This window comes from Elaeis guineensis, chromosome 2, assembly GCF_000442705.2.
Source record: "Elaeis guineensis isolate ETL-2024a chromosome 2, EG11, whole genome shotgun sequence".
In the NCBI taxonomy this organism is placed as follows: Eukaryota; Viridiplantae; Streptophyta; class Magnoliopsida; order Arecales; family Arecaceae; genus Elaeis; species Elaeis guineensis.
Window position 1 is genome coordinate 99571258 of NC_025994.2, and position 23100 is coordinate 99594357.

Sequence of the window (23100 nt, forward strand, 5' to 3'; positions counted from 1 at the left end):
ATTTAAATGAAAAAATAGAATTGTAGATATTAAATGTGTGTTCAAAAGAATAGTTATGTTGTCCAATCAAGTGAGATGATATATTTTTTTTACACCATATGCGGTGTATAAAGAATTTCTCTATCCTTGTATTCCACCAATTCCATATTACGTGTTATCCACCATGCATATGTATCAACATTTGCACGGATCCACTTGACCTGGTCCACGCAACAATTTCTCCCATCCATGGGAAAGCCGGAGGCTTACCATAAGACAAATGGTACTGATAGATGAGACTTTCTAGGTGCCACGAAGCACAAGGAGAAATGGCATTGCTGGAATGGTTTCTAGTGCTTGGAATCTCGGCAGCTACAATCGTGGTTCATGGCCAGCCAGGAATGAATGCTAGTGTCTATCCAGAGCTTATTGTTACCCAGCTTCCTTTGATGCAGAAAGCACGTACGGTTTTTTTCTTTTGTTTTTTTTTCTTTCTTGATGCAAAGTGGGCACAGTTGTATTCTAGTTTAGGATATTCCTTGTTTTCGTTCTTTCTACCTGTCTGAAACTAGAATCTAGTCATCTAATTCTTCAGAATTGATTCCCTCGTCAGTCTATGGGCCCTTCTTGCAGCTCTACCCAAGTTTTCTAGCATTTTTTGTAGAGTTGGCTAAAAGTGTTACTTGTTCACAAAAATTTGTAAGTTTGACACTTGGTGGTTTTTCTAAAAGTACACAAGTTACTATTTTGGCTACCATAGATAAGACTAAATAGAATCTAAAAGCAAGATCTATTACAATGAGAAGCTGAGTTGCAAGCCAAACATCGAACGGCTACAACTTAGTCATATAACATCTGACTGAAAGCTCTTTTTTTTTAAAAAAAATGAATCACTTTTCAAAATCTGTTAGCTGATGCTCCATCCTTTAAGGGGCATCATCTTAACGATCAGTCCTACATTCCAACATTTAGATCTTGAAACATACCAATCAAACCGATAGTTTTTTTTTTAAGTAAAAATTTTATTGCACGTATCTTCCAATCTAACATAACTAAATGGAGTGACAAAAGACGGAATTGGTAGAGCAGTCGAGATCTACCTCTCAAAGAATTTTAGTTTTTTTGAATTTATTTCAACTAGCCAAATCTATTTTAGAAAAAATAACTAGAAAGAGGAATCCTATCCAAATTATGGAAGGACGGATCTTACCATTATAAATATATATTATGTACCTTAATTTTTGATTATCAATAAAAGAAAAAGAGATTTAAGCCTTATTTTTGTAATTCTTCAATCTTTTTATAAATTTCTTTTGAAATATTCGAATTGAGTAGGTTGAAAATTTTTTTTCTTCTCTCTGATATGATTATTACAACAAAATCACTATGAACTATTATAAAAATAACATAATCCAAAAAAAGAAACAGCTATAACATAATCCAAAATACAATCATTATTATTTAACTAAGATGTTAACCTGTTATAGGACCCTTATTCCTTAGCTACCGTTGAATGAGTACTGATGTTCAAGTCTTAGTGAAGAAATTCCTAATTCTCCATTGGAAGCATGTCTCATTAAATTAGGTAAGAAATATAATAAGGGAATGGGTGTGGTATATCTGTCATCATAATCAAAGATCTGATAAAGATTTCAGATTTATAGCTTGTAAGCTGCTGCATTAGATATCGGTAATGCACAAGAAAATTTGCACGAATAATTCAAGTTTACCTTTTATTTTAGAAAAATATCAATATAAGACTGGGAGCATGACTTGAGATAGTCTTGCCGGACTACACGGTCTCGGTAACCGTGTTGTGCTTCGCAGGCCATTTTACGTGAATATAGATGTTGAGGAACAGGACCCATTCGATGATTCTTTGGGGACTTTCCCAGCAACGTTGGACCTATAAATAAAATCTAGGTGGCTGTCTTGCCTCCTATAGTCCTATTACATAAATAAATAAAAAAAAAAAGGGAGAGACTACGAGTCTACGATTGCGCCTACAGATCAGGTTTCTTTGGGCAAAGTGCCTCGAGATAAGTTAAGCGACTAAACTCCCTTGTTTTAGTAAATGAGTTGTCTTTTCGTAGATTACCGAGCCTCGAATATCTTTCATTTTATAAATCAAAGAATGGAAACCTTAATATCTTTCCTTCAATCTCTCCACTGTATCCTTTGCATGCAGGAGATACAATGACACCTACCAAATCCATCGTAGATGGACAAACCTTAATCTCGTCGGCTGGGACCTTCGAACTGCCCTGGTGACTCAAAAAATCGATACTTGGCGATATATTACACAGGCACTCCGGATAAAACAGTTGTGTGGGTTGCCAATAGGATGTCTCCCCTCAACGGATCCACGGAGGTTCTCAGTCTCACACATGATGGAAAGCTGGTCCTCCTAAATAGCGCCGGCTATATTTTGTGGTCGACAAAAACACCAAATGCAATTAATCCCATCGTACAGCTCCTAGACTCGGGAAATCTTGTCCTGATTGAAGGAACTTCGAAGAATTTATTGTGGCAGAGCTTTGATCATCCAACTGACGCTCTTCTACCAGGTATGAAGCTTGAACGGGATTTAACAACCAACGCTGACAGGCATTTCACGTCATGGAAGATTTCCTCCGACCCTTCTCCAGGGGACTACTACTGCAAAATACACATCAGTGCAGGACCAGAGGTTTTCGTATGGAGAGGATCTGTCCAAAAGGTAAATCGCATTGGACCTTGGAATGCGGGTGGATTTACCGGCGTTCCAGATATGAAAACACATAACATGTTCAGGTTTAATCTAACTTCCAATGAGTATGATGCCACCTTCACCTTCAAAGTACTCGACAATTCCATTCAATCTCGTATCTCGTTGAACGAGACTGGATTGGTTCAGCGTTTCGTGCGGTCTAAACCAAACCTTGCATGGGACCTTTACTGGTGGTTTCCGAAAGACCACTGCAACGAGTATGCTATCTGTGGAGCTAATGGCGTATGCAGTACAAACTACTCATCGGCCTGCGATTGTTTGAGGGGATTCAGTCCTAGGTCTCCTCAACATTGGAGATTGAGAGACAATTCTGATGGCTGTGCAAGGAGAACGGCTTTAAATTGTTCATCGGATGGTTTCTTTGAACCGCAACAAATGAAGTTGCCTGATACATAACCGATCAGAACAGGAGCATAACTGATCATCAATCGATTCATGACTGCTTCCGAGAGCACTTCAAAGGAATTCTTGGCAAATCTGAATCCCCTCTTATTGCAGCACATTGGAAGGTGTTATATCCTGAAGGACCCCCGACCTTGCAGAATTAGAGACTCCCTTCACTGAGGCAGAAATTAAAGCAGCAGTCTTTAATCTTGCATCTGAAAAATCCCCCGGACCGGATGGGTTTTCTTTTGTCTTCCACAAACGCGGCTGGAATATCATAAAGCCAGACCTGATAAAAGTATTCCCCAGTTTCTACCACCATCAAGCATCAATGGATAGAATTAAATTTTCTTATATAACTCTCATTCCCAAAAAAGAGGTCAACTGCATTGTCAAGAACTACTGCCCTATTAGTCTAATGAATGGGATAGTGAAAATTATGTCCAAGGTTCTATCATCCAGACTCGCAAAGAAGCTTGAGAACATGATCTCACCCACTCAATCAGCTTTTATCAAAGGAACAACACTTGCCGACAATTTTGCCGTTGCGAAGGAAATTATATTGCAAGCAATCAGATCAAAGCAAAAAGGGATTATCTACAAACTGGATTTCGAGAAAGTGTTTGATAATGTGGAATGGACCTTCCTCATGGACCTCTTGTATGCAAGAAGATTTGGCAGTAGATGGTGCAAGTGGATCCTAGACATAGTCTCAACAGCAAAATCATCAATTCTACTAAACGGCTCGACAGGAAAATCATTCACACACAGGCATGGATGGAGGCAAGGAGATCCGCTCTCTCTCCAATTATTCACTTTGGCGGTAAACATTCTAGATCGGATGTTCAGAGTAGCTTCGCAAAACCGCCTAATAGAGGGCATCGGATCAGGTTATAGCACAACTCTATAGTCTAAACCAGAACCTCCAATTTGCAGATGACACTCTCATCTTCTGCAGAGCGCAAACAAGATACATCACTTCACGGAAATTTATCCTTTATTTATTTGAGCTGTTATCAGGCCTAAAAATCAACTTTGAGAAATCCACTGTCATGGGATTAGGTATTACCCAAACACACAGAGACCAATTAGCAACTATCCTAGGAAGCAAAACCGCTGATTACCCACTCATGTACCTAGAAATGCCTCTATGCAGTGGAAAACTAAAGACTAGAGACTGGATGCCATTAGTAGAGAAGATTGGCAAGAAACTACCCGGTTGGAAAGCTAAGTTGCTCTCATTAGCAGGAAGAGCTTTATTACTTAATGCTGTCATCTCACCTATGGTGGTATTCTGGATGTCAAACTTTATTTTGCCAATAGGAATCATTAACAAAATTGATAGAATGCGTAGAGCATTCCTATGGAGTGGTAATGACAAGATCAAGACGGGTCAAAGCCTCCTGAATTGGACCTCAGTATGTCGGCCAAAGGAAGTAGGGGGAATGGGCATCGCCAATCTAAAAATCCTAAATTTGATACTATTTTGCAAGTGGTGGTGGAAGCTATTCTCTGGCAGCAAAAGATCGTGGAGTAAGCTAATCAAATCAGGCTACTATAATAACCAAATAATTACATTGAAGTCAGTAAACTCCTGGAGGTTATCTGAATTTTGGTAAAATGCACTGAAAGTAAAGGATCTGTTTCGGGCGATGGTGAAATTTAAGGTGGGAAATGGAAAGCAAGTTCTATTTTGGAATGACTCTTGGCTGTTAAACCAACCAATAGAAGACAGATTCCTGTACTGTTCACTTTAGCGCCATTTAAAGAAATAACAGGAGCAAAAGCAGTCCATGCACTCGCCACCAGCAAAAATTGGGTTATCACACCTCCAGAGCATTTTCACCTATTTCAGCAAGCTCTGGAATGCAAATTGCAAGGTGTCAGCATCTCTAATGAAGCAGATGGAATAGAATGGAAGTGGATTCTATCAAAAACATTCTCCACAAAATACTGTTACAAATTTTTACTGGACGGAGGAGTCAGACCAATTTTTAGCATAAAAATCTGGAGAATTCCAATCCCACAAAAGGTTAAATATTTCCTCTACCTTAGTGCTCAAGACAACATCCTCACAAAAATGAATTTAGCCTAGAGAGGATGGAAAGGAAATACCAACTGCTCCTTGTGTGACTCGAATCTGGAAACTACAGACCACCTGCTTCTTCAATGTGAATTTTCTAGAAAGGTCTAGTTGCTACTCCAGAGCAACTTCCATTTCAATGATTTGCCACAAACACAGAAGATTTTATGGCGTAGCAGAGAAGCAGAGGATGCACCAGATAAATGGCTGGATGCACTTCTAGCTGTAGGGCTGTGGTGTTTGTGGAAAGAAAGAAGTAAGAGATACTTCAATTTCCATGCATACCTCCCATTTTCTGTCTCTCAGCAAATTACAGGTCTGTTTAACTTCTGGTCCCAAAATGACAGAGAACAGGATTATATACACACATAGATCAGCAATTTACAGAACCAGAAAGCTGACCTGCTGGGAAATTGTCAATGGTTTGCACAAATTTGATTACATCAGTGAGCTGAATGTTTGATCACAATGACAAGGACAAGAGTCCTGGAGACACTCTATTCCGGACTGGGAGCCCAGTGTAATAAGCATTCCAGATCTAACTCAGCCAAAAACCAGCATGTCAACTTCTGCAAATCTGGAAAACAGGGTAACCTGTGACGTCTGAATGTTGTAGGCGCCAGGAGAATGTTTATCTCATGCAGGTGGAAATGCAGCCAGTATATTTCTCATCAATGGGGAAATCTGAAAAACACAGAGCCAGCAGAGCAATCATAAACATAGGTTGGATAAGGTATCACCTATTCCCTGGATGAGGTCGCTCACACAATGCCATGACCAGCGTGCTGGAGCCAACAACTCAGTAAAATTCCAGCGAGAGTCCTAAGGGCTGCAGACGCAATTATCTGTTTAAAAACTGGCAGTCATAAAGGAAGAATTTCTGAAGAGGAACACACAGCTGGAGGGTGTGTAACTGATGGAGATTGACGTTGTAACTGGTGGAGGTCCCAAGACTCTATGCATCAAGCACCCGATACTGAATGGCACGGAACAAACACTGAAAGTGTTCTGTAAAAACCTGAAACAGATCCTATCAGTTTTATAGCATAGGAGTCCACAAAAAATCCAAAAGTCATGACAGAATTGAGCATTGGCGCTGACTGACAAATCAGCAATCCGTAACTATATGTAATAGCCTAGTATGTATAGCTAATTCTATCAATATAATACCCTCTGAGTTAGGATTCTCTAACTCATTTACATCAAAAAAAAAAAAGAAGTTGCCTGATACATCAAATGCCACCGTGCACAGCAACAAAAGTCTTGAAGAGTGTAAAGACTGGTGCCTGAAGAATCGCACTTGCAGCGCCTTTGCTATCAATGAAGGGAGAGGATGTGTAACATGGACCAGAGATCTTGTAGATATTAGACTGTTCAATGGAGGAGGGGAGAATCTATATGTTCGGCTTGCATCTTCTGAATTAGGTAACGATTACTTCCTGAGAGGGGAGGAAAAGGCGCGAGTCAGGTATGGAACATACAAGTAATATAGACTACATTTGAAACTTTTTAGGAGCTGGATATGGCAGTTGGGTTGCATCGGATGACTAAAGAGATTAGCCCTTTTTATTGAAAGGGAGGTGGAAGACTGAAGAGATTATCATAGACCTCTTAACATATTCTGTTGGTTTTGTCAAAATAACCATATTATTTTACTTTATATGGTTCTGAGTGAATATGACTTGGTGATATAGTTCTGTTAAGTTTGTGATCATCAGCACGCTGAATCTAGAAACATGATCTTATGACAAAGTGGAAATAAAATTAGTATACCAGTTCTAAAATACTTGTCAGAAAATACATTTATATGATAGGTGAGTGTAGACCAAAATATCTAACTGACATTCCATATCATAAGAAATGTACCCGAAGTGAAAGTCCTGATTCCAAAAATTTGTTGCGCAGGTCAGATAAGGGGTAATTACCGTAAAAAGAAGCTTGTCATAGTCATCATCATTTCTTCACTGGCAGGGTTTCTTCTACTTGTGTGCTGTATTCGACTTCTGTGGAAGAAGAACAAAAAAAGAAAGCAAGGTACCTTTACCTACACAAACAGACATGATCCATCATTTATACAAGCTATTATATAGTATTAATGAATTTTAGTTCTGGTATTAACATTGATTTCTTCAACATTTTTCAGAACCGACTTCATCAACATTTGGCACTAAGAATCCATCAAATAATTTTATGCCTGCTACTGTAGTAAAATAGTATTCAATGCTCAAGCTAACAAGTAATATGATTTATCCAGGTTGCGCAATGCATAGAATAATTAAGTTGACGTCATTCATGAGTCCATTAGAAGTGCAATGTATTGGTCCTGTGCACCAAATAGCTTTCTTTAGATAATTTAAGGCACCAATGACCACTTCATCTATGTCACACTATTTTAGTCAAGTTACAAGCATTTCAGTCCTATCTTAATACTCTAGTTGATTTCATTAGACCTAGTTTGTGGATGCCTTGATACATCACAATCCTTCTTGGAATTGGCATCCAAGAAAAGCTAAACAAGGAATGGAAATTTTTATTTTCCTACTTCACTCTTCCGAATCAAAACATATGAACAAATGTCAAGCTCATTGTAATTAGGGGCAGCAATTGGGTTGGGCCGAACATGAGATCGGTCAAAAATTCGTCTATCCAACTCCAACCTATTTATTGAACAGGTCAAAAATCCAGACCCATGCTTGACCATTTTATTAAACAAGTAATTTGAGCAGACCTACAACAAAGTGAATCAACTTACATAGGTTAAGCATTGCCACCTCTAATTGCAATGGAAGTGTGTTTTAAGGTTCTACAAAAAGGTTCGATTGAGTGTTTCCCTTTTAGAAAAAGTCGTGCCCAAGAAATAATAATTTGTGAACATATTGATCAGTAAGTGATCCCTAGGGATAAAAATTTGATGCAGTAACATCGATATGGTGGAAAGCTGCTAATTCTCTTGTTCTCTTCCTCCATTTAACACCTTAATGTTTAGAGTCTGCCGTGGCTCAATTTTATTTAAACAAATACTAATTTCTCTCATGATTCTGTATCTATTTTTTACGTTCTGTAGATAATTTTTTTGTTTAGATTTGAGTTTGTTGTGTCTCAAGGGGAGGAAGCTTTAGCTGTGAATCGTCGTTGGCTATCCTCTTGATGGGTTTTTGGTATCCAAAAAATGCCTAAGACAAGTCGTGTGCATATCACTTTCAAGAGCTGCTGAAGCTCTATGGCCAATATTGATGGCAGATGCAAATCTTTAGGTGTCACCTCTATTCGGGTAATGGTTTAGAGGTAACTATGAGAAGAATTTTATTCAAATAAGAAATGAATACAATATATATTCTCAAAAACCAAAAATAAACTCAGAGAAAACTTTCAAACTCGTTTTAAGCAAATATGGAAAGCGATACCATGCAGGGAGACAAAAGCTATGGATGTACTGGAAAGGACGTGTAAACGAAATCCTGACCTGGGACCGGACCATGTGAATCCAGTGTCCCAAAAACTGTATCACCGCAGCACAATCCAATGTCTCCCCAATGAATATGGTTCTGGTGGAGAACATAGGGCCCTCATTTTACACCATGCCCAAAATAGAGAATAATACGGTGGCTATTCAACACTAACAGCTTGTAACTCACCTAGTTGGTACCCATCCCTCCAAGACCAACAACTCGTTAAAAAAATCATAATAATAATAATACCAATGGCCAATTAAGCCACGTTCACAGCGGTCCCATGATCCAGTGTTCATCCCAAATGCAAAACATGCATATATTAGTCGTCGGTAGTATAATATTATAAGCTCCAGAAAAACCACAGAAAATATATTAAAGTCAGCCCAGTTGTGAATAAAAACTAACATATCCCAGTTGACAAGCATTTTCAATTGTATTAAATGCTTTTGTCTTGAATATATTATATTCCTTTTTTTTTTGATGAATTGGAGAGTAGTGGGAACAACCGACTAGTCTCGAATATATTGTACTCACATATCGAGTTTTCATATTTTTCTTCACATGTTGCCGCTGGTAGTTGGCAATTCTACCCTTCTATATTTCATTGGCATATTATGAAAAAAATATTCGTTGCAACGGTGATACCACATTAAATTTATAACAAACCAATGAAAGCCTTTATATTTCATCGATTGCCATATATTTTATTGATTCTTTTGGATTATACCCCACACTACCCCCTGTATTTCATTCATTTCCGACTGTTGATTGGCTTATTACAACTGTGATGTGGTATCACCATTGCAATGAATATTTTCTCGCATATTATTTTGAAAACAAACTTTCATGGCATGTTGCATTTGTTTTTATTATGTTCTGCAGGCTTGTTCTGCGTAGACAATGACTACAAAATTACCTTAATATTGTTTCATCATTAATCTGCTAATTAGGTACAAACACGTGTGTATGTGCATGCGTGCGTGTGTGTGTGTAACGAGGAAAGACATAGATAGGGGCCCCACAACCCATTAGTATAAATGATATTTGCAGGCTAATGGAGGAAGAAATTACAATACATTCGATAATCTTTATTGAACCATGGCATAACTGTCAGCTTTCTTTCCGGTGCAGAGTGCGATATAGAAATTATATGAATAATATATATATATATATATATATATATATATATATATATAATCGAGTTTTTTCTCTTTCTCATGATGTGTGTGAAACAATATATATTGATGTGACAAACAAAAAAAAGAACTAGACTTTGGAGGTTGTTAAACCACTACCCTAAAGGAGACTTCGACCTCTTCTCATGCAAAGATTTGGGCCACACACCCTCCCCTAAGGTATAATCTAGAAGCCAAATACTCCAACATCCGTCGATGGTATGATTTCGATCAGACACTGATCAAACTCATCCTCAGCCCAAATGATCAAATGAAAAAAAATGAGTGAGAGAGAGAGAGTGTGTGTCTGTGTGTTGAGAGAATTCTTTTTTTTTAAAGATGAGAAGAAGACCTGTCGGGGGTGGATAAAACAACTAAGGATAAAGGCCCTTTTATAGGCTCAAAACGATCGCACATGGAATCTGCATGTGTGAATGACTCACGGAACAGCCGCCCCTGCATGGAGCACTCGCGGAATAGCTGCTGATGCGTGGAGCACTCGCGGAATGGCCGCGTGTGTGTGAAGTGCCCACAGAACGGCCGCATGCGTCCAAAGAGGAGTTTTTGAAACTTCAAAAAAAAAACAACAACAATCTCCCACAAGTTTCAAAAACTCATGATATAATATTTTAATTCAGCAAATATTTTAAAATTTTTTTCTTGAGCTTTTACTATGCTTAGTACAAGTACCTTCTAGGATTGAATTTGTATTTAGTATAAAAATACACACAATATGAAGATGAACTAATCATAATGCTGGGTAGTGCTATTTAGGCCATGCACTTGCCTTGATTTTTATGAGAGTTATTAGGGATTTGTCCTAATCCTATAGTCGTAGCCTCATGACTACTCTCACTAAGGTAGATCCTCCAAGGATATGTGTAACGGAATCATATCTCATTGAACTTTAACCTTGGATCTATTAAAAACTATGCTCAATCTAACCATTACACATAGAACACTACACCATAGGGATGGGTTGGAGACAAACTCCAAGAAATGGTGCTCCCAGACGTCACCTCAGAGATCATTTCTCTTTGAACTTTGACCCTGGGATCTCCAATTGCAAAGGTAGCGGTCCACTCTAGTGACTAATATATGGGCTTCTGCCCCATCACCCTCAATGTCTCAAATATTGAAGCTTTTGAAAGATCTTTAGTTAAAAGATCAGATGGATTATTTTTTGATCTTATAAATTGAAGTGATATCACATCTTTCATTTTATTTCTCACAATTTGGTATCTGATCAAGATACGATTGTTTATATTTTTATTTGATGTCTGTTGATTTAACAGGTCTATTAGAGCTTTACAATCACAATTTATTAGTATTACAGATATTTTGAATGGAAGAATTTCATTATCATTAATTAAGTGTTTTAGCCACTGTGCTTTAGTGCAAGTGGTGTCAAGAGCAGTTAATTTAGATTCTAACATACTTCTTGTTATTGTTGTTTGTTTACATGATCCCCAAGATACTGTACCTCCTCCAAACATGAAGAGATATCCTATAGTGGATTTAACATCTAAATTATCTGTCATCCAGTTAGCATCACTATATTCTTCTAGTACTTCTGGATAATCGAAGAATAAAAGAGAGTAATCTAGAGTTTCTTTCAGATATCTAAAGACTCTTTCAAGGGCTTTTCAATGTTCTTCACTAGGATTGCTAGTATACCGACTTAGTCTACCTACTGCATAAGCTATATCAAAATGGGTTCTATTTGCTACATATAACAGCAATCCTATCCTTTGAGAATCCTCTAATTGTCTTACAGGTTTTCCTAAATTCTTAGTTAAGTGAGAACTATGATCATATAGGGTAGAGACAAGATTTAAATCAAAATATTCAAACTTTTTAAGCATTTTCTATTGAATTTGTTAGGTTTATTGCTATTTCATTATTTGTTCTTTTAAGTTTTATTCCTAAGATTATATCAGCTTCTCCTAAGTTTTTCATATCAAGATTACTTGACAAATAATCTTTAGTTTCTTGTATTATTTTTAGTGATGCTCGAAATAATAGAATATCATCTACATATCGACATAAAATGATAAAATCTAAGTTATTCCTTTTATAATATACATATTTATCATGCTTGTTAATTCTAAAGTTATCACCTAAGATAATTTCATCAAATTTAATATGCCATTGTCTAAGAGCTTGTTTGAATCCATAAAGTGATTTAATTAATTTACATACCTTATCTTCTTGTCCTTTGACTATAAAATCTTGAGGTTGGTTTATATAATTTTTTTCTTCTAATTCTCCATTTAAGAATGTAGTTTTTACATCTATTTGATGAATCATTAATTTATGAATTGATGCCAATGCTACTAAGGTTCTTAAGGTGGTTATCCTATCTACAAGAGCATAGGTATCAAATTAATCTATATCATTTTTTTGGCTATATCTCTTAGCTACTAATCTAGCTTTATATCCTTCTACTGTTCCATCTGGTCTTGATTTTTTTTAAAAAATTTATTTAGTTTCTATTGCTTTATTTTCTGGAGGTAAATTTGATAAAATCTAAGTTTTATTCTCTAGGATTGATTGAATTTCACTATTTATGGCTTCCTTCCAATATGATGAATCTGATGATGACATAGCTTCATCATATGTACAAGGATTACCCACTGCAAGGTATGTAAAAAATTCTTTTTCAAAATGCCTTTCAATTTTATTCTTCTTACTTCTTCTTAATTTAATTTTAGTTTCAAGTTCTAGTTTTATAGATCTAAAAGAAGATAGTTCATATTCTAGAGATTTAAAAATTTTAGTCTTAAAAGAAAATATATCCTCAAAGAAAGAAGCATCTCTAGCTTCAAAGATTGAATTATAACTTATATCACTAATCTGATTTAATCACTAAGAACCTATAGGTATTACTATTTTGGGCATAGTCTATAAAGACAGTATCTATAGTTTTAGATCCTAACTTTCTCTTTTTGGGTTTAGAAATATTCACCTTAACTAGGCACCCCACACTTTGAGAAAATTCAAGTTAGGAGCCCTGCCTTTTCAAAATTCATAAGGGGTCTTACCACTATCCTAAACAGGGATTCTGTTCAGGATGAAGCAAGAAAACAGAAGAGCTTCTCCCCATAAGTTCTCAGGTAGGCCAGAGCTAATCAACATAGCATTCATCATATTTAAGAGGATACGATTTTTACGCTCAGCCACACCATTGGACTATAGAGAGTGAGGAGCAGTTACTTCATGAATTATTCCATATTCTTGACAGAACAAGAAAAAATCATTTGAAGTATACTCCTCTCCTTTATCAGTCCTAAGAATCTTAATTTTCTTTTCTTATTGATTTTCTACTTCACTTTCATAAATTTTGAATTTATTAAAGGTTTCATCCTTAGACTTAATTAGGTAACAATAATAGTATCTAAAAAAATCATCTATAAAGGTTACCATATACCTATTACCACCACGGGTTACAGTTTTAGTAAAGTCACATACATCACTATGTATTAACTTCAAGATTGAAGAATTTCTTTCAAATGATTTAAATGATTTTTTTAGTTGTTTAGATTCAGCACATATTTCACACTTAGATGTATCTAAGATTGATTTGGGAATTAGCTTTAGATCCATCATATGTTTGATTTTTCCTAAGTATACATGAGCCAATCTATCATTTGGGAATTAGCTTTAAATCCATCATATGTCTTATTTTTCTTAAGTGTACATGAGCTAATCTATCATACCATAAATTTTGATTAGATAATTTATTCACAAAATAAACTTAATTCTCAGCTTTATTAATAAAATAATTTATTACATTCAATTTGAATAAGCCATCATTTACATATCCTCTTCCTATGAAAGCATTATTCTTAGTTATCATAATTTTATTAAAATCAAGAATAATTTTATATCCCCTTTGAACTAGCTGAGACCCACTAACTAGGTTCTTCTTAAGGTCTGGAACATACAATACATCCGTCAAGGTAAGAATTTTTTTAGAAATCATCTTCAAATTAATTCATCTTTATCCCTTGATCCTGGTGGCTGTATTATTCTTAAGGATTACACCTCCTCCACTTGAGTTTTGAATAGTAGTAAACCAAAAGTGGTCTAAACAAATGTGAACATTAGCTTCTGAATCTAACCACCAATCAAGATAGAGGAAGTAACATTAACTTCAAGGTCAAAGCTTACTAACTTAAAGGTGGTGTCTTTTGGACCTTCAACTATATGAGCTTGAGGTCCGAAAGAACCAGAAGGTTTGCGAAAGGGCTCCTTCTTCCAATAAAAATAGTCTCTCACAAGATGGTTTGTCTTTCCGCATATTAAGCAGAACTTATCATTTGGACCTTGGACAGGCTTGTTCGATCTAGTGTTATTGGCCTTGAAGTTTTTACCCTTAGGCTTGAACTTATTTGAGTTAGGATGGTTAGGTTAGTTTGACTGGTGTTGTTGGTTTGGTTGAAATCTATATTTTAATTTGGATTTAGTAAGAGTCAGGTTAGCTTGGGCACCTGGGACTTTAGTTTGCTAGATTTTGAACCTATATTGGTCTTCTATCCTGATTGAATTTAAAAGTTGAGATAGGGTTAGCTCTCCTTGCTTATGGAACTGATCTTTAACAAAGCCGTCCCAAGAAGAAGGCATCTTATCCAGAAGGCTCGAGACCTTAAATTCTTCAGCGAGAACGGTTCCATTGGTTTGAAGCTTCCTAAGATATTCTTGAAATTGGTGGAGTTGGTCATTTATAGGTTTGTCGTCTACCATAATATATCTAAGAAATGATGTGATATTGAACCGTTCAACCCCAGCATCATCAAGGCCATATTCAGACTCTAGGTTATCCCATAATTTTTTTGCACTCTTTGCAAATAGGTAAACATCATAAAGTAAATCAGAAAGGACACTTAGAATTTTATCCTTATAAAGATAGTCTTCTTCAGGGGTGGCAGGAGAGGTTGAACTAGAAGTGGCAGAGTATTGGTCAATAATCGGCCAAAGCCCCAATGTGGCTAGTCAAAATTTCATTTGGCTTGGCCACCTTCTAAAGTTGGTTCCATCTAATTTGTCAGGTTTGAGACTAATGATTTTATGTCTAAGGGTAGCCATTTGGTCCAAGTATGGCTCAAAGGAGAAAACTGAAATTTAAAGAAAATTTATTTGTTCTTTGCTTAATATGCTTTATTAACTAATGTCACTTAATAACATTTATTAAGATTGAATTAAAATAATGCAGCAATACAAGTTTTGTGGGAATCTAATTTTGCACAACACAAAACTATAGAAATGATGCTATGGTTAATTAAAAAATATTATATAAATATAAAATATACAAGGAACATAAACCATAATTATGTGCAACAATTATATTTAACATAAAATTGCATGCACTACAAAAATATCTACAGAGTCTCTTTTAGACTGTATAGAAATTATATGAAATAATATATATATATATATATATATATATATAATCAAATTTTTTTCTCTCTCGTGATGTGTGTGAAATAATATATATTGATGTGGCAAACAAAAAAAAGAATCTAGCTTGGGAGGTGGTTAAACTAATGCCCTAAAGAAGACTTTGACCCCTTCTAATGCAAAGATTTGGGCCGCACAACCTCCTCCAAGGTACAACCTGAAAGCCAAGTACTCCAACATCTATCGGTGGCACGATCTTGATCGGATATCGATCAAACTCGTCCTCATCCCAAATGATCAAATGAAAAAAAAATGAGTGATAGAGAGAGTGTGTACTGAGAGAATTTTTTTTAAAAGAGAAGAAGAACTCTCGGGGGTGGATAAAAAAAACTAAGGATAGAGACCCTTTTATAGGCTCAAAATGACCGTGCGTGGAATCTATGTGTGTGTGAATGACTCGCGGAATGGCTGCCTGTGGGTGCTTCATGCGCAGGCAGCCCCATGCATGCGAAGCACCAGAGGAACAGCCGTGCATGCGCGAAGCACCCGCAGAATGGCCGTGCGTGCATGAAGTGGCCGCGCGCATCCAGAGAGGAGTTTTTGAAACTCCAAAAAAAAAAAAAAGACAACAGGGTGACACCCAAGTTTTAATTGATCTAAGCATGGTTTCTAGGATAGACCTTGCTGAGCTCTGATTGTTACCTAGTATATTCTTTAGCTCCTGATACCTAGCACTCTGTCAACCATGAATTCCACATTTGTACCCATGTGAATACATACTTGTGAATGGAAAAAAATAATTGCCGTCTTGAATGAAATTTTTGTTGTTCTATTTACAAGTATTATTTTTCTTTTTGTTTTGAAACATTTTGGGATGGAGATGCAAGTATAGTTGAATTCAAGAAGCTCACATAATTAATCTTGTTATACTTAATTTTCGAGCTAGGTGAAACACTTAGTACCCACTACAGGGAAAGCAAAGGGGACGAGCTAGAGCTACCTTTATTTGATATACATACAATAAGAACTGCCACCAATAACTTTTCTGAAGATGAAAACTATATGACATTAGGACTGTAACACCCGGCCCATTTGGGCCTTGGACTAGACCCATATAAAAACCAAGCCCAAAACAACAACAACAAAAAAAAAAAGAGAATGGAATGAAGAAGACTCCTACTGGGAGTCTTCTTCCACCCAAGTCATCGGAGGAGAAATCAAATCCAAGGGGGATTCAACCTCCCCTCTACTCTATAAGACCCCCTCTTCCCCTCCTAAACAACCCACGATGATCACCGGCCTTCCTCCCTCTCCTTTCCCCTTGATTTCTTTCATTGAAGCCGTGACCTCCCGTACTCGAGCTCGTCAGAAATTGGAGCCGACAACGCTACTGAAGCTTGAGGTAAGCCCTTCTCCTCTTTTCCTTCTTCCTTCTCCTCCTTTCCACAGCACGGTGCACCCTCGCCGGCCGTCGAGCTCGTCGAAAAATCCATGAAAAGGGTGAACCCTATTTTGCTCTGTTTCGGTCGGTTCTTTTTTGGCCACCGGTGCCGTCGTTTGTAGCATCTCACCCCTAGGATAGGATCCTCATCTTTCTATCCCTCTTCCCTGAAGGTCTTGGTCGCCGGTGACCGGCTAATGATCGAAAAATAAAAAGAAAAGGGACGGATCCCCTATTTTTTCAAATTCTTTAAATCCTCCACGAGTCGAACCTCGTCGTCGGTCTCCCCTTACTCTATCGTCGTCGATCAGATGCTGCCGTCCTCATTGGAGCTCGAGCCATCGAGCCCTTCCCTCTGGTCCTCCCCCTGTTCGGCCAAGGAAGAGGAAGAAAGAAGAAAATGGGAAAAGAAGAAGAAGAAAGAAAGAAAAAAAAAGAAAAAGAAAAAAGAAAAGAAAAAGAAAAAGAGAAAAAAAAAGAAAAAAAAATAAAAATAAAAAAAAAAGAAAAGAAAAAAAGAATGATAGAATTTTCTCTCTTCTCTCTCTCCTTTCTCTCTTTTCTCTTCCCTCTCTCTACCTTTCTCTCTTTCCTCTCCCCTCTCTCTATCTTTCTCTCTCTAATTTCTCTCTCTAGATCTTTCTCTCTCTTTATGGATTTTATCTCTCTAGGATCATATTCTCTCTTTGATTGCATCATGGATCCTAGGATAAATTTGAAATAAAAATATGATGACCTGAGATTGCTTCAAAATTTGTGCAATAGATTAGATCCCGATCCGATCCATATTCAAAATTGATAACATCAATCATGATTAATTCATATTAAGTCATCCTGATAGGACCTCTGATGATCTCGATCATGATTGCCTCATTTGGAGGGTATGAAAATTCTCTCTTCACTTTCTCTCTCTAGAATTTTCTCTCTCTTTATGGATTTTTTCTCTCTAGAAATCTTATGGACTAATGGAGGGTCCTGATACATAGACAAATCCTAATTTTGATTAATCCTAAAAGAAGTCCTAGATTTATGTTATTAGGATTGATTATCGATAATTTCTCCATATATGATTTTTATAATTGATCAGAGTCATGAAGAGATATGATTGTCTGCATAAGGTGTCGAGTGAAATATTTTATTTTCAAACTCATAAATCAAAGAAGAGTCTGTGCTTGGATCAGTCACTAGTAAAGGTAAGAATCCCTGTACATGATCACCATTATATATATGCTATTTTACTGTTGATCTTGCATCATTGGTTTTGCATCGTTGGATTTGAGATCGGTGAATTTGCTATATCCGAGACATCATTATTTGCTTATATGATTTTGAGCATGAGTATGTTATGTCAATATATATGTATTAGAGATTGATCACATGATTATATGAATATGATATATCTAAATTGATCATAATATAAGTTGGAATTGATTTGATGAAATCAACACATTATGATTAAATGTAAAAAAGAGATATAGTATGGACTAGCCTTGTCATGTGGATCAGTCGGTCAGGAGCCTGAGACAGTCCGTCAGGAGTTTATGCCTGGGACAGCCCCCACTGGCTTATAGATAGATCAGCCGGTCAGGAGCTCATGCCTGGGACAGTTCGTCAGGAGCTTTGTCTGGGACAGCCTCTCACAGGCTTTCGTACGTGGGACAGCCAGCCAGAAGCTCATCTTGGGACAGCCTTGAAAGGCTTTTAAGTGAAAATTGATTCAGATGATGACTGAGGTATAGACTTAGTTAGTCTAGAGCCAGAAAGAGAATGTTAAAAATTATGTGAGTATGAAAAGAGAAATAAAGGATAAGATATGAAATAATTGTTGAACAAAAGTATTTCACCTGTTAACATATGATGATGTATTTTTTTAACAAAATAAATAATTTATAAATATTATATTATTTCAGATATTAAATATAAAATTTTTTATTTTATTACTTATTCTTATTTTTAAATTATATTATTATATCAGTGTGATATAAAAATTCTTACTGGACTGTAAAGCTCACATCCCTTCATCTTTCTTTTTCTTCTCAGAGTTACAGGATATTTATGATTGACTATGGTTTGGACTTACAGGTGAGCAGATGGATAGATAGAGTGTCATAGTATCTGATCAAAGGATTGAAAAAAATTAATTTATAATTATGCAAGATTTTATGAATTATTATTGAAATTAATTATTATGGATGTTAAGATTGTAATGATTTAATTTGACCTTGCATATTTTTTAGAGCTTGCTCTAAAGAGTGTGCGACCATCACGTATCTGACCTAGATGTTGGGTTCGAGGCGTGACAGAATGGTATCAGAGCTTAGATTATGATCATTTGTGGACTATGATACAAGTGATTAGGATATGATAGAATAGTATCAGAACTTAGGTTTAAGATCATTAAAGATTATGAAGTGATATCAAAATTTTATGTATGATCAATAGGATGTGACAGAGTGATATCAGAGCTTAGATTATGATCATTTGGAGACTATGATATAAATGATTAGGATATGATAGAACAATACTAGAGCTTAGATTTAAGGTCACTAGGGACTGTGACATAAGTGATATCAAAACTCTGAAATTATAATCAATAAAGTATGATAGATAATATCAAAATTTAAGGTTATGATTGAAGATCCGTATAATGCCAGATAATATACTCAACATAACTTATCAATGCCAGCTGTCAATACCAATAATATCTAGTATACTCAACATAACTTATGTTGAATATATTATCTTCAATCGACAAGTCCCCTTCAGATCCATATAATGCCAGCTGTCAGAAGACAACCTGAATAAACGTTACATGAGGAATTCTTTGTGGACCGCGGGCGATGTACAGACGCACGCACCGCCCGCGGTAATTGATTTACGCATGAAACTAGAATGCAACGTATGAAAAAAAAAAAAAATTTTCGTCGGCTCCGTGTACGAATCAGTCATCGTAAGTGGTGCATGCAGTTTTACACCGCCCGTAGTGCACAAAAAATTTCGCAACGTTACATATAATATTGCACGCATGTACGATCTGAATGATTCCGTCCGTCCGTTTCTGCGTCCGAGTGTGCCGGGACATATCAGTGAACAGGATTTGCATCTTCACAATCCCCAAAGGGAATACGTGCGCAGTGTAATATCTTCGTGATAGCCCCTGGATGGTGGGATGGAGCACTTTTTTTTTTTTTTGATAAAAATGAGATGGAGCACTTTAAAATAGGACTGCGGATGCTAAAGCATTTGAACCAAAGAGTAATTTTGCACCACGTGCAGTGTAATAAGACCGCACGACTCAATAATATTAGAGCACATAACTTATTTATATGAAACAGATATTTAATATTATTTATTTTTTTTAATTTTTAATAATAAAAATATTTTTTTCTCTATAAAATAAAAAAAAATATTATTATTATTTTTCGATATTTTGTACTACTTCTAATGAATATATATGACGTCCTAAACGATATATATGATTTTCTATATCTTTATAATATACTGAACAATATATATAACTTTTTGATGTCTTGTATAACTTCTTGTGAATATATATGATATCCTAATTAACAATATGTATAGCTTTCTAACATCTTATATGACTTCCTATGAGTATATATGACATTCTGAATAGTATATATGACTTTCTAATACCTTATATGATTTTCTGTGAATATATATGACATCCTAAATAATATATATGACAACTGATATCTTATATGACTTTCTATTAGTTACATATATTCAGGATATCATGTATATTCATAAAAAGTTATATAAAGTATTAGCTAGCCATATATACTATTCAGAATGTTATGTATATTCATAAGAAGTCATGTATATTATTCAGAATGTTATAAATATACAGGATATTATATATATTCACGGAACGTTATACAAGACATCAGGAAGTAATAATATTGTTCCTTCTTTATTCTACGGAGAAAAAGGTATTTTTGTCATTGAAAATTGAAGAAAAAAAAACTGAGCAGTATTAAATATCTGTTCCATCATTAAGTATACTACGTGCTCTAATGCTCCATGTCAATATTATCGCATTGCACGTGTGCACAAAAACTTCCTCATAAACCAAAATGTATGTTGAATGAGTTGGATTGGACCAACACGGTGAAAGTTTGAAGGTGTAGATCCGAGTCAGACCATTTGTGCATCTGCTGCTTTTAACCATAGGTTGGAAGGTGAGATAAGAAAAGCATTAAGAATTTCTACAAATTAGCTTTCAGGTTGGTTAGATTTCGTTTTTGCTGTTCAAAGTCTTGACTTACATTGCAAACTATATTTCTATTTCTCTCCTGCAAAAATTTAGCCCTACCCATGCATCAACATATGTATAAATTAGTGTCCTGCAGCATAATCACCCCAACCTGAAGCTGACAAATCACACATACACCACATTGCAGGCAAAAACCACTAGTCCAAATGTCCTTTTTTTATTGGAACTATTTAATATCATTTGATTCATACTACTCAAATCCGACAATATGAACTTATCGATGGACTAGCTTTGACTGCCTCTTGCTTGTGACTAACCCACACCATGTTTCCACCTGTGGTTGGCACAGCATGATACCACACCTGTGTCCATGGCTAACAAACCGCATACAACGCTATTCACACATGGCTGGCTAGTCAAGATGCCTCCCTTCATCGAATCTTATAATTAAGCAAAAACAAAATCCTTTTTTTTATTATTTATTTATTCATAACACATTTATTGTAGATAAGCATAATTTAGTATCATATAATTCTAAGTAAATAATATCATAGTCCATACTACATCATACTTATTAGTTTGTAATACACATGCATATATAAAATATTTATGATCATGTAGGTGATCATCTGTAACAACCGTTGCCTTTATTAGCAGCGAAGACTACTCGGACGTGCTAACTCGATCCACAGATACACCTAACACACCCAACTAGTTATAATCAATTTTTGTCATAACAAGATTTGGAAATAGGGCCTCCTCACTAATTTTTTATTGATTCATTAGTAATTTATAGTTTTCCAAAAAAAAGAGCAAAATTCAGCTCTTCAACTCTAACTTTAGAGCTAGGTCTTTTACGGTCTACCCTATAAACTAATTAAAAAAATAAAGAACTAGAACTTTACCTCAGTTAATGGGCCGGGAGAGGCCTTATGCTAATTATTGCAAAAGCTACACAAGATTAATTAACCATAAATAGGGAATAATCAGAGTTGAGGTAGAACATTGGTGATGTGGGCCGGGGATTCTGGGGTGCGATGACCTTTTCTAAAGATTAATTAATCATACTTGGGAATAATCAAAGATGAGACAGAATATTAGTGATGTGAGTCGCCGATAACACACATAACCTATATTCTCTCGTCTCTGATTATTCTTAATTATGGTTAATTAATCTTGTGTATATGGGTGGCGTCAGAGAGAATATCAATGATGTGGGTAGCGGATCCTAGGGTGGTGAAGAGTGAAGGCCTCAAATGTTTGGGGCCTGGCCAACAAGGAGAAGTGGGAAACAGTGGGCCATAGCCCACTGCATAAGGGCATAACAAAGGAGAGTGGGCCACGAACCAGTGCCTATGGTAGTGGGCTTCAGCCTACACCATAAGAGAAAAAGGTTAATTACATAAAAAATTTAATACAATTTGAAAATTTTTAATTTTAACATAAATTTTTAATTTTTACAATCAAATATGTGTATTTTATAATTTATTATAATGTTAATCTGCCGTCAACCGAGATTCAAATTTGCCGTTAAGATGCCGGCGTATCATGTACAGTATCAACCCCCTGAATGATGTGTTATATTATCTGGATGATGTGCCATCCTTCAGGAAAAAAGAGAGAGGTTTGAACGGGGAGCTGATGAGATGGACGGAAGTGTCGGTGGAGAGGAGAACGTCTGAGATGGAGACGACGAACATGAAGAATATGAAGATGAGGGAGAAGAGGACGCCGTGGCACTTCTTGTTGAGGACGCCGTGGCCCCGGTCCTTCATTGGGATGGAGCCGCGAGATGAGGTGCATCAGGACCGCAGAGGCCCAGAACCTCCCACTCGGGTAGTTATCCACCGTCCGTTCCTGATAGCCGACGCCTCGGAGACATGCCCCCCGTCGGCCTTCATCAGCGACTCGAGGGTCTCCGGGTTGGAGGAAAACAAGGGAGGCGAGATCTCATCCCTTCCCAACTCCGTCGTCGGGTTCTCCTCGTCGGTCCGGTCGTCGTCCCGGACGATGATGGCATGCCGCCTCTACCTCTTCTCGTCGGTCTGGGTGGCCGCGTCAGCGGCCTTGAGGGCGGTGAGCTCAGACTTGTAGACCTTGTACTCGTTGAGATCGAGAGAGCTCCACGTACGGCTTCTTGTTTCTCCTGACGAGAGAGTAGTCGGGGTCGCAGTGGACGGAT

The 23100-nt window shown here is 36.6% G+C and overlaps 1 protein-coding gene across 1 annotated transcript; it reads left to right on the plus strand.

Annotated features, from left to right (window-relative positions):
- The first annotated feature begins 308 nt into the window (after positions 1–308).
- Positions 309–23012, plus strand: LOC105049979 (S-locus-specific glycoprotein S13-like). Its single transcript, XM_073251225.1, is given in 7 exon segments — positions 309–441; positions 2168–2240; positions 2242–3141; positions 6448–6641; positions 7122–7250; positions 16190–16319; positions 22529–23012. Coding segments are annotated over 7 exon segments (2043 nt in total).
- The last annotated feature ends 88 nt before the right edge of the window (positions 23013–23100 follow it).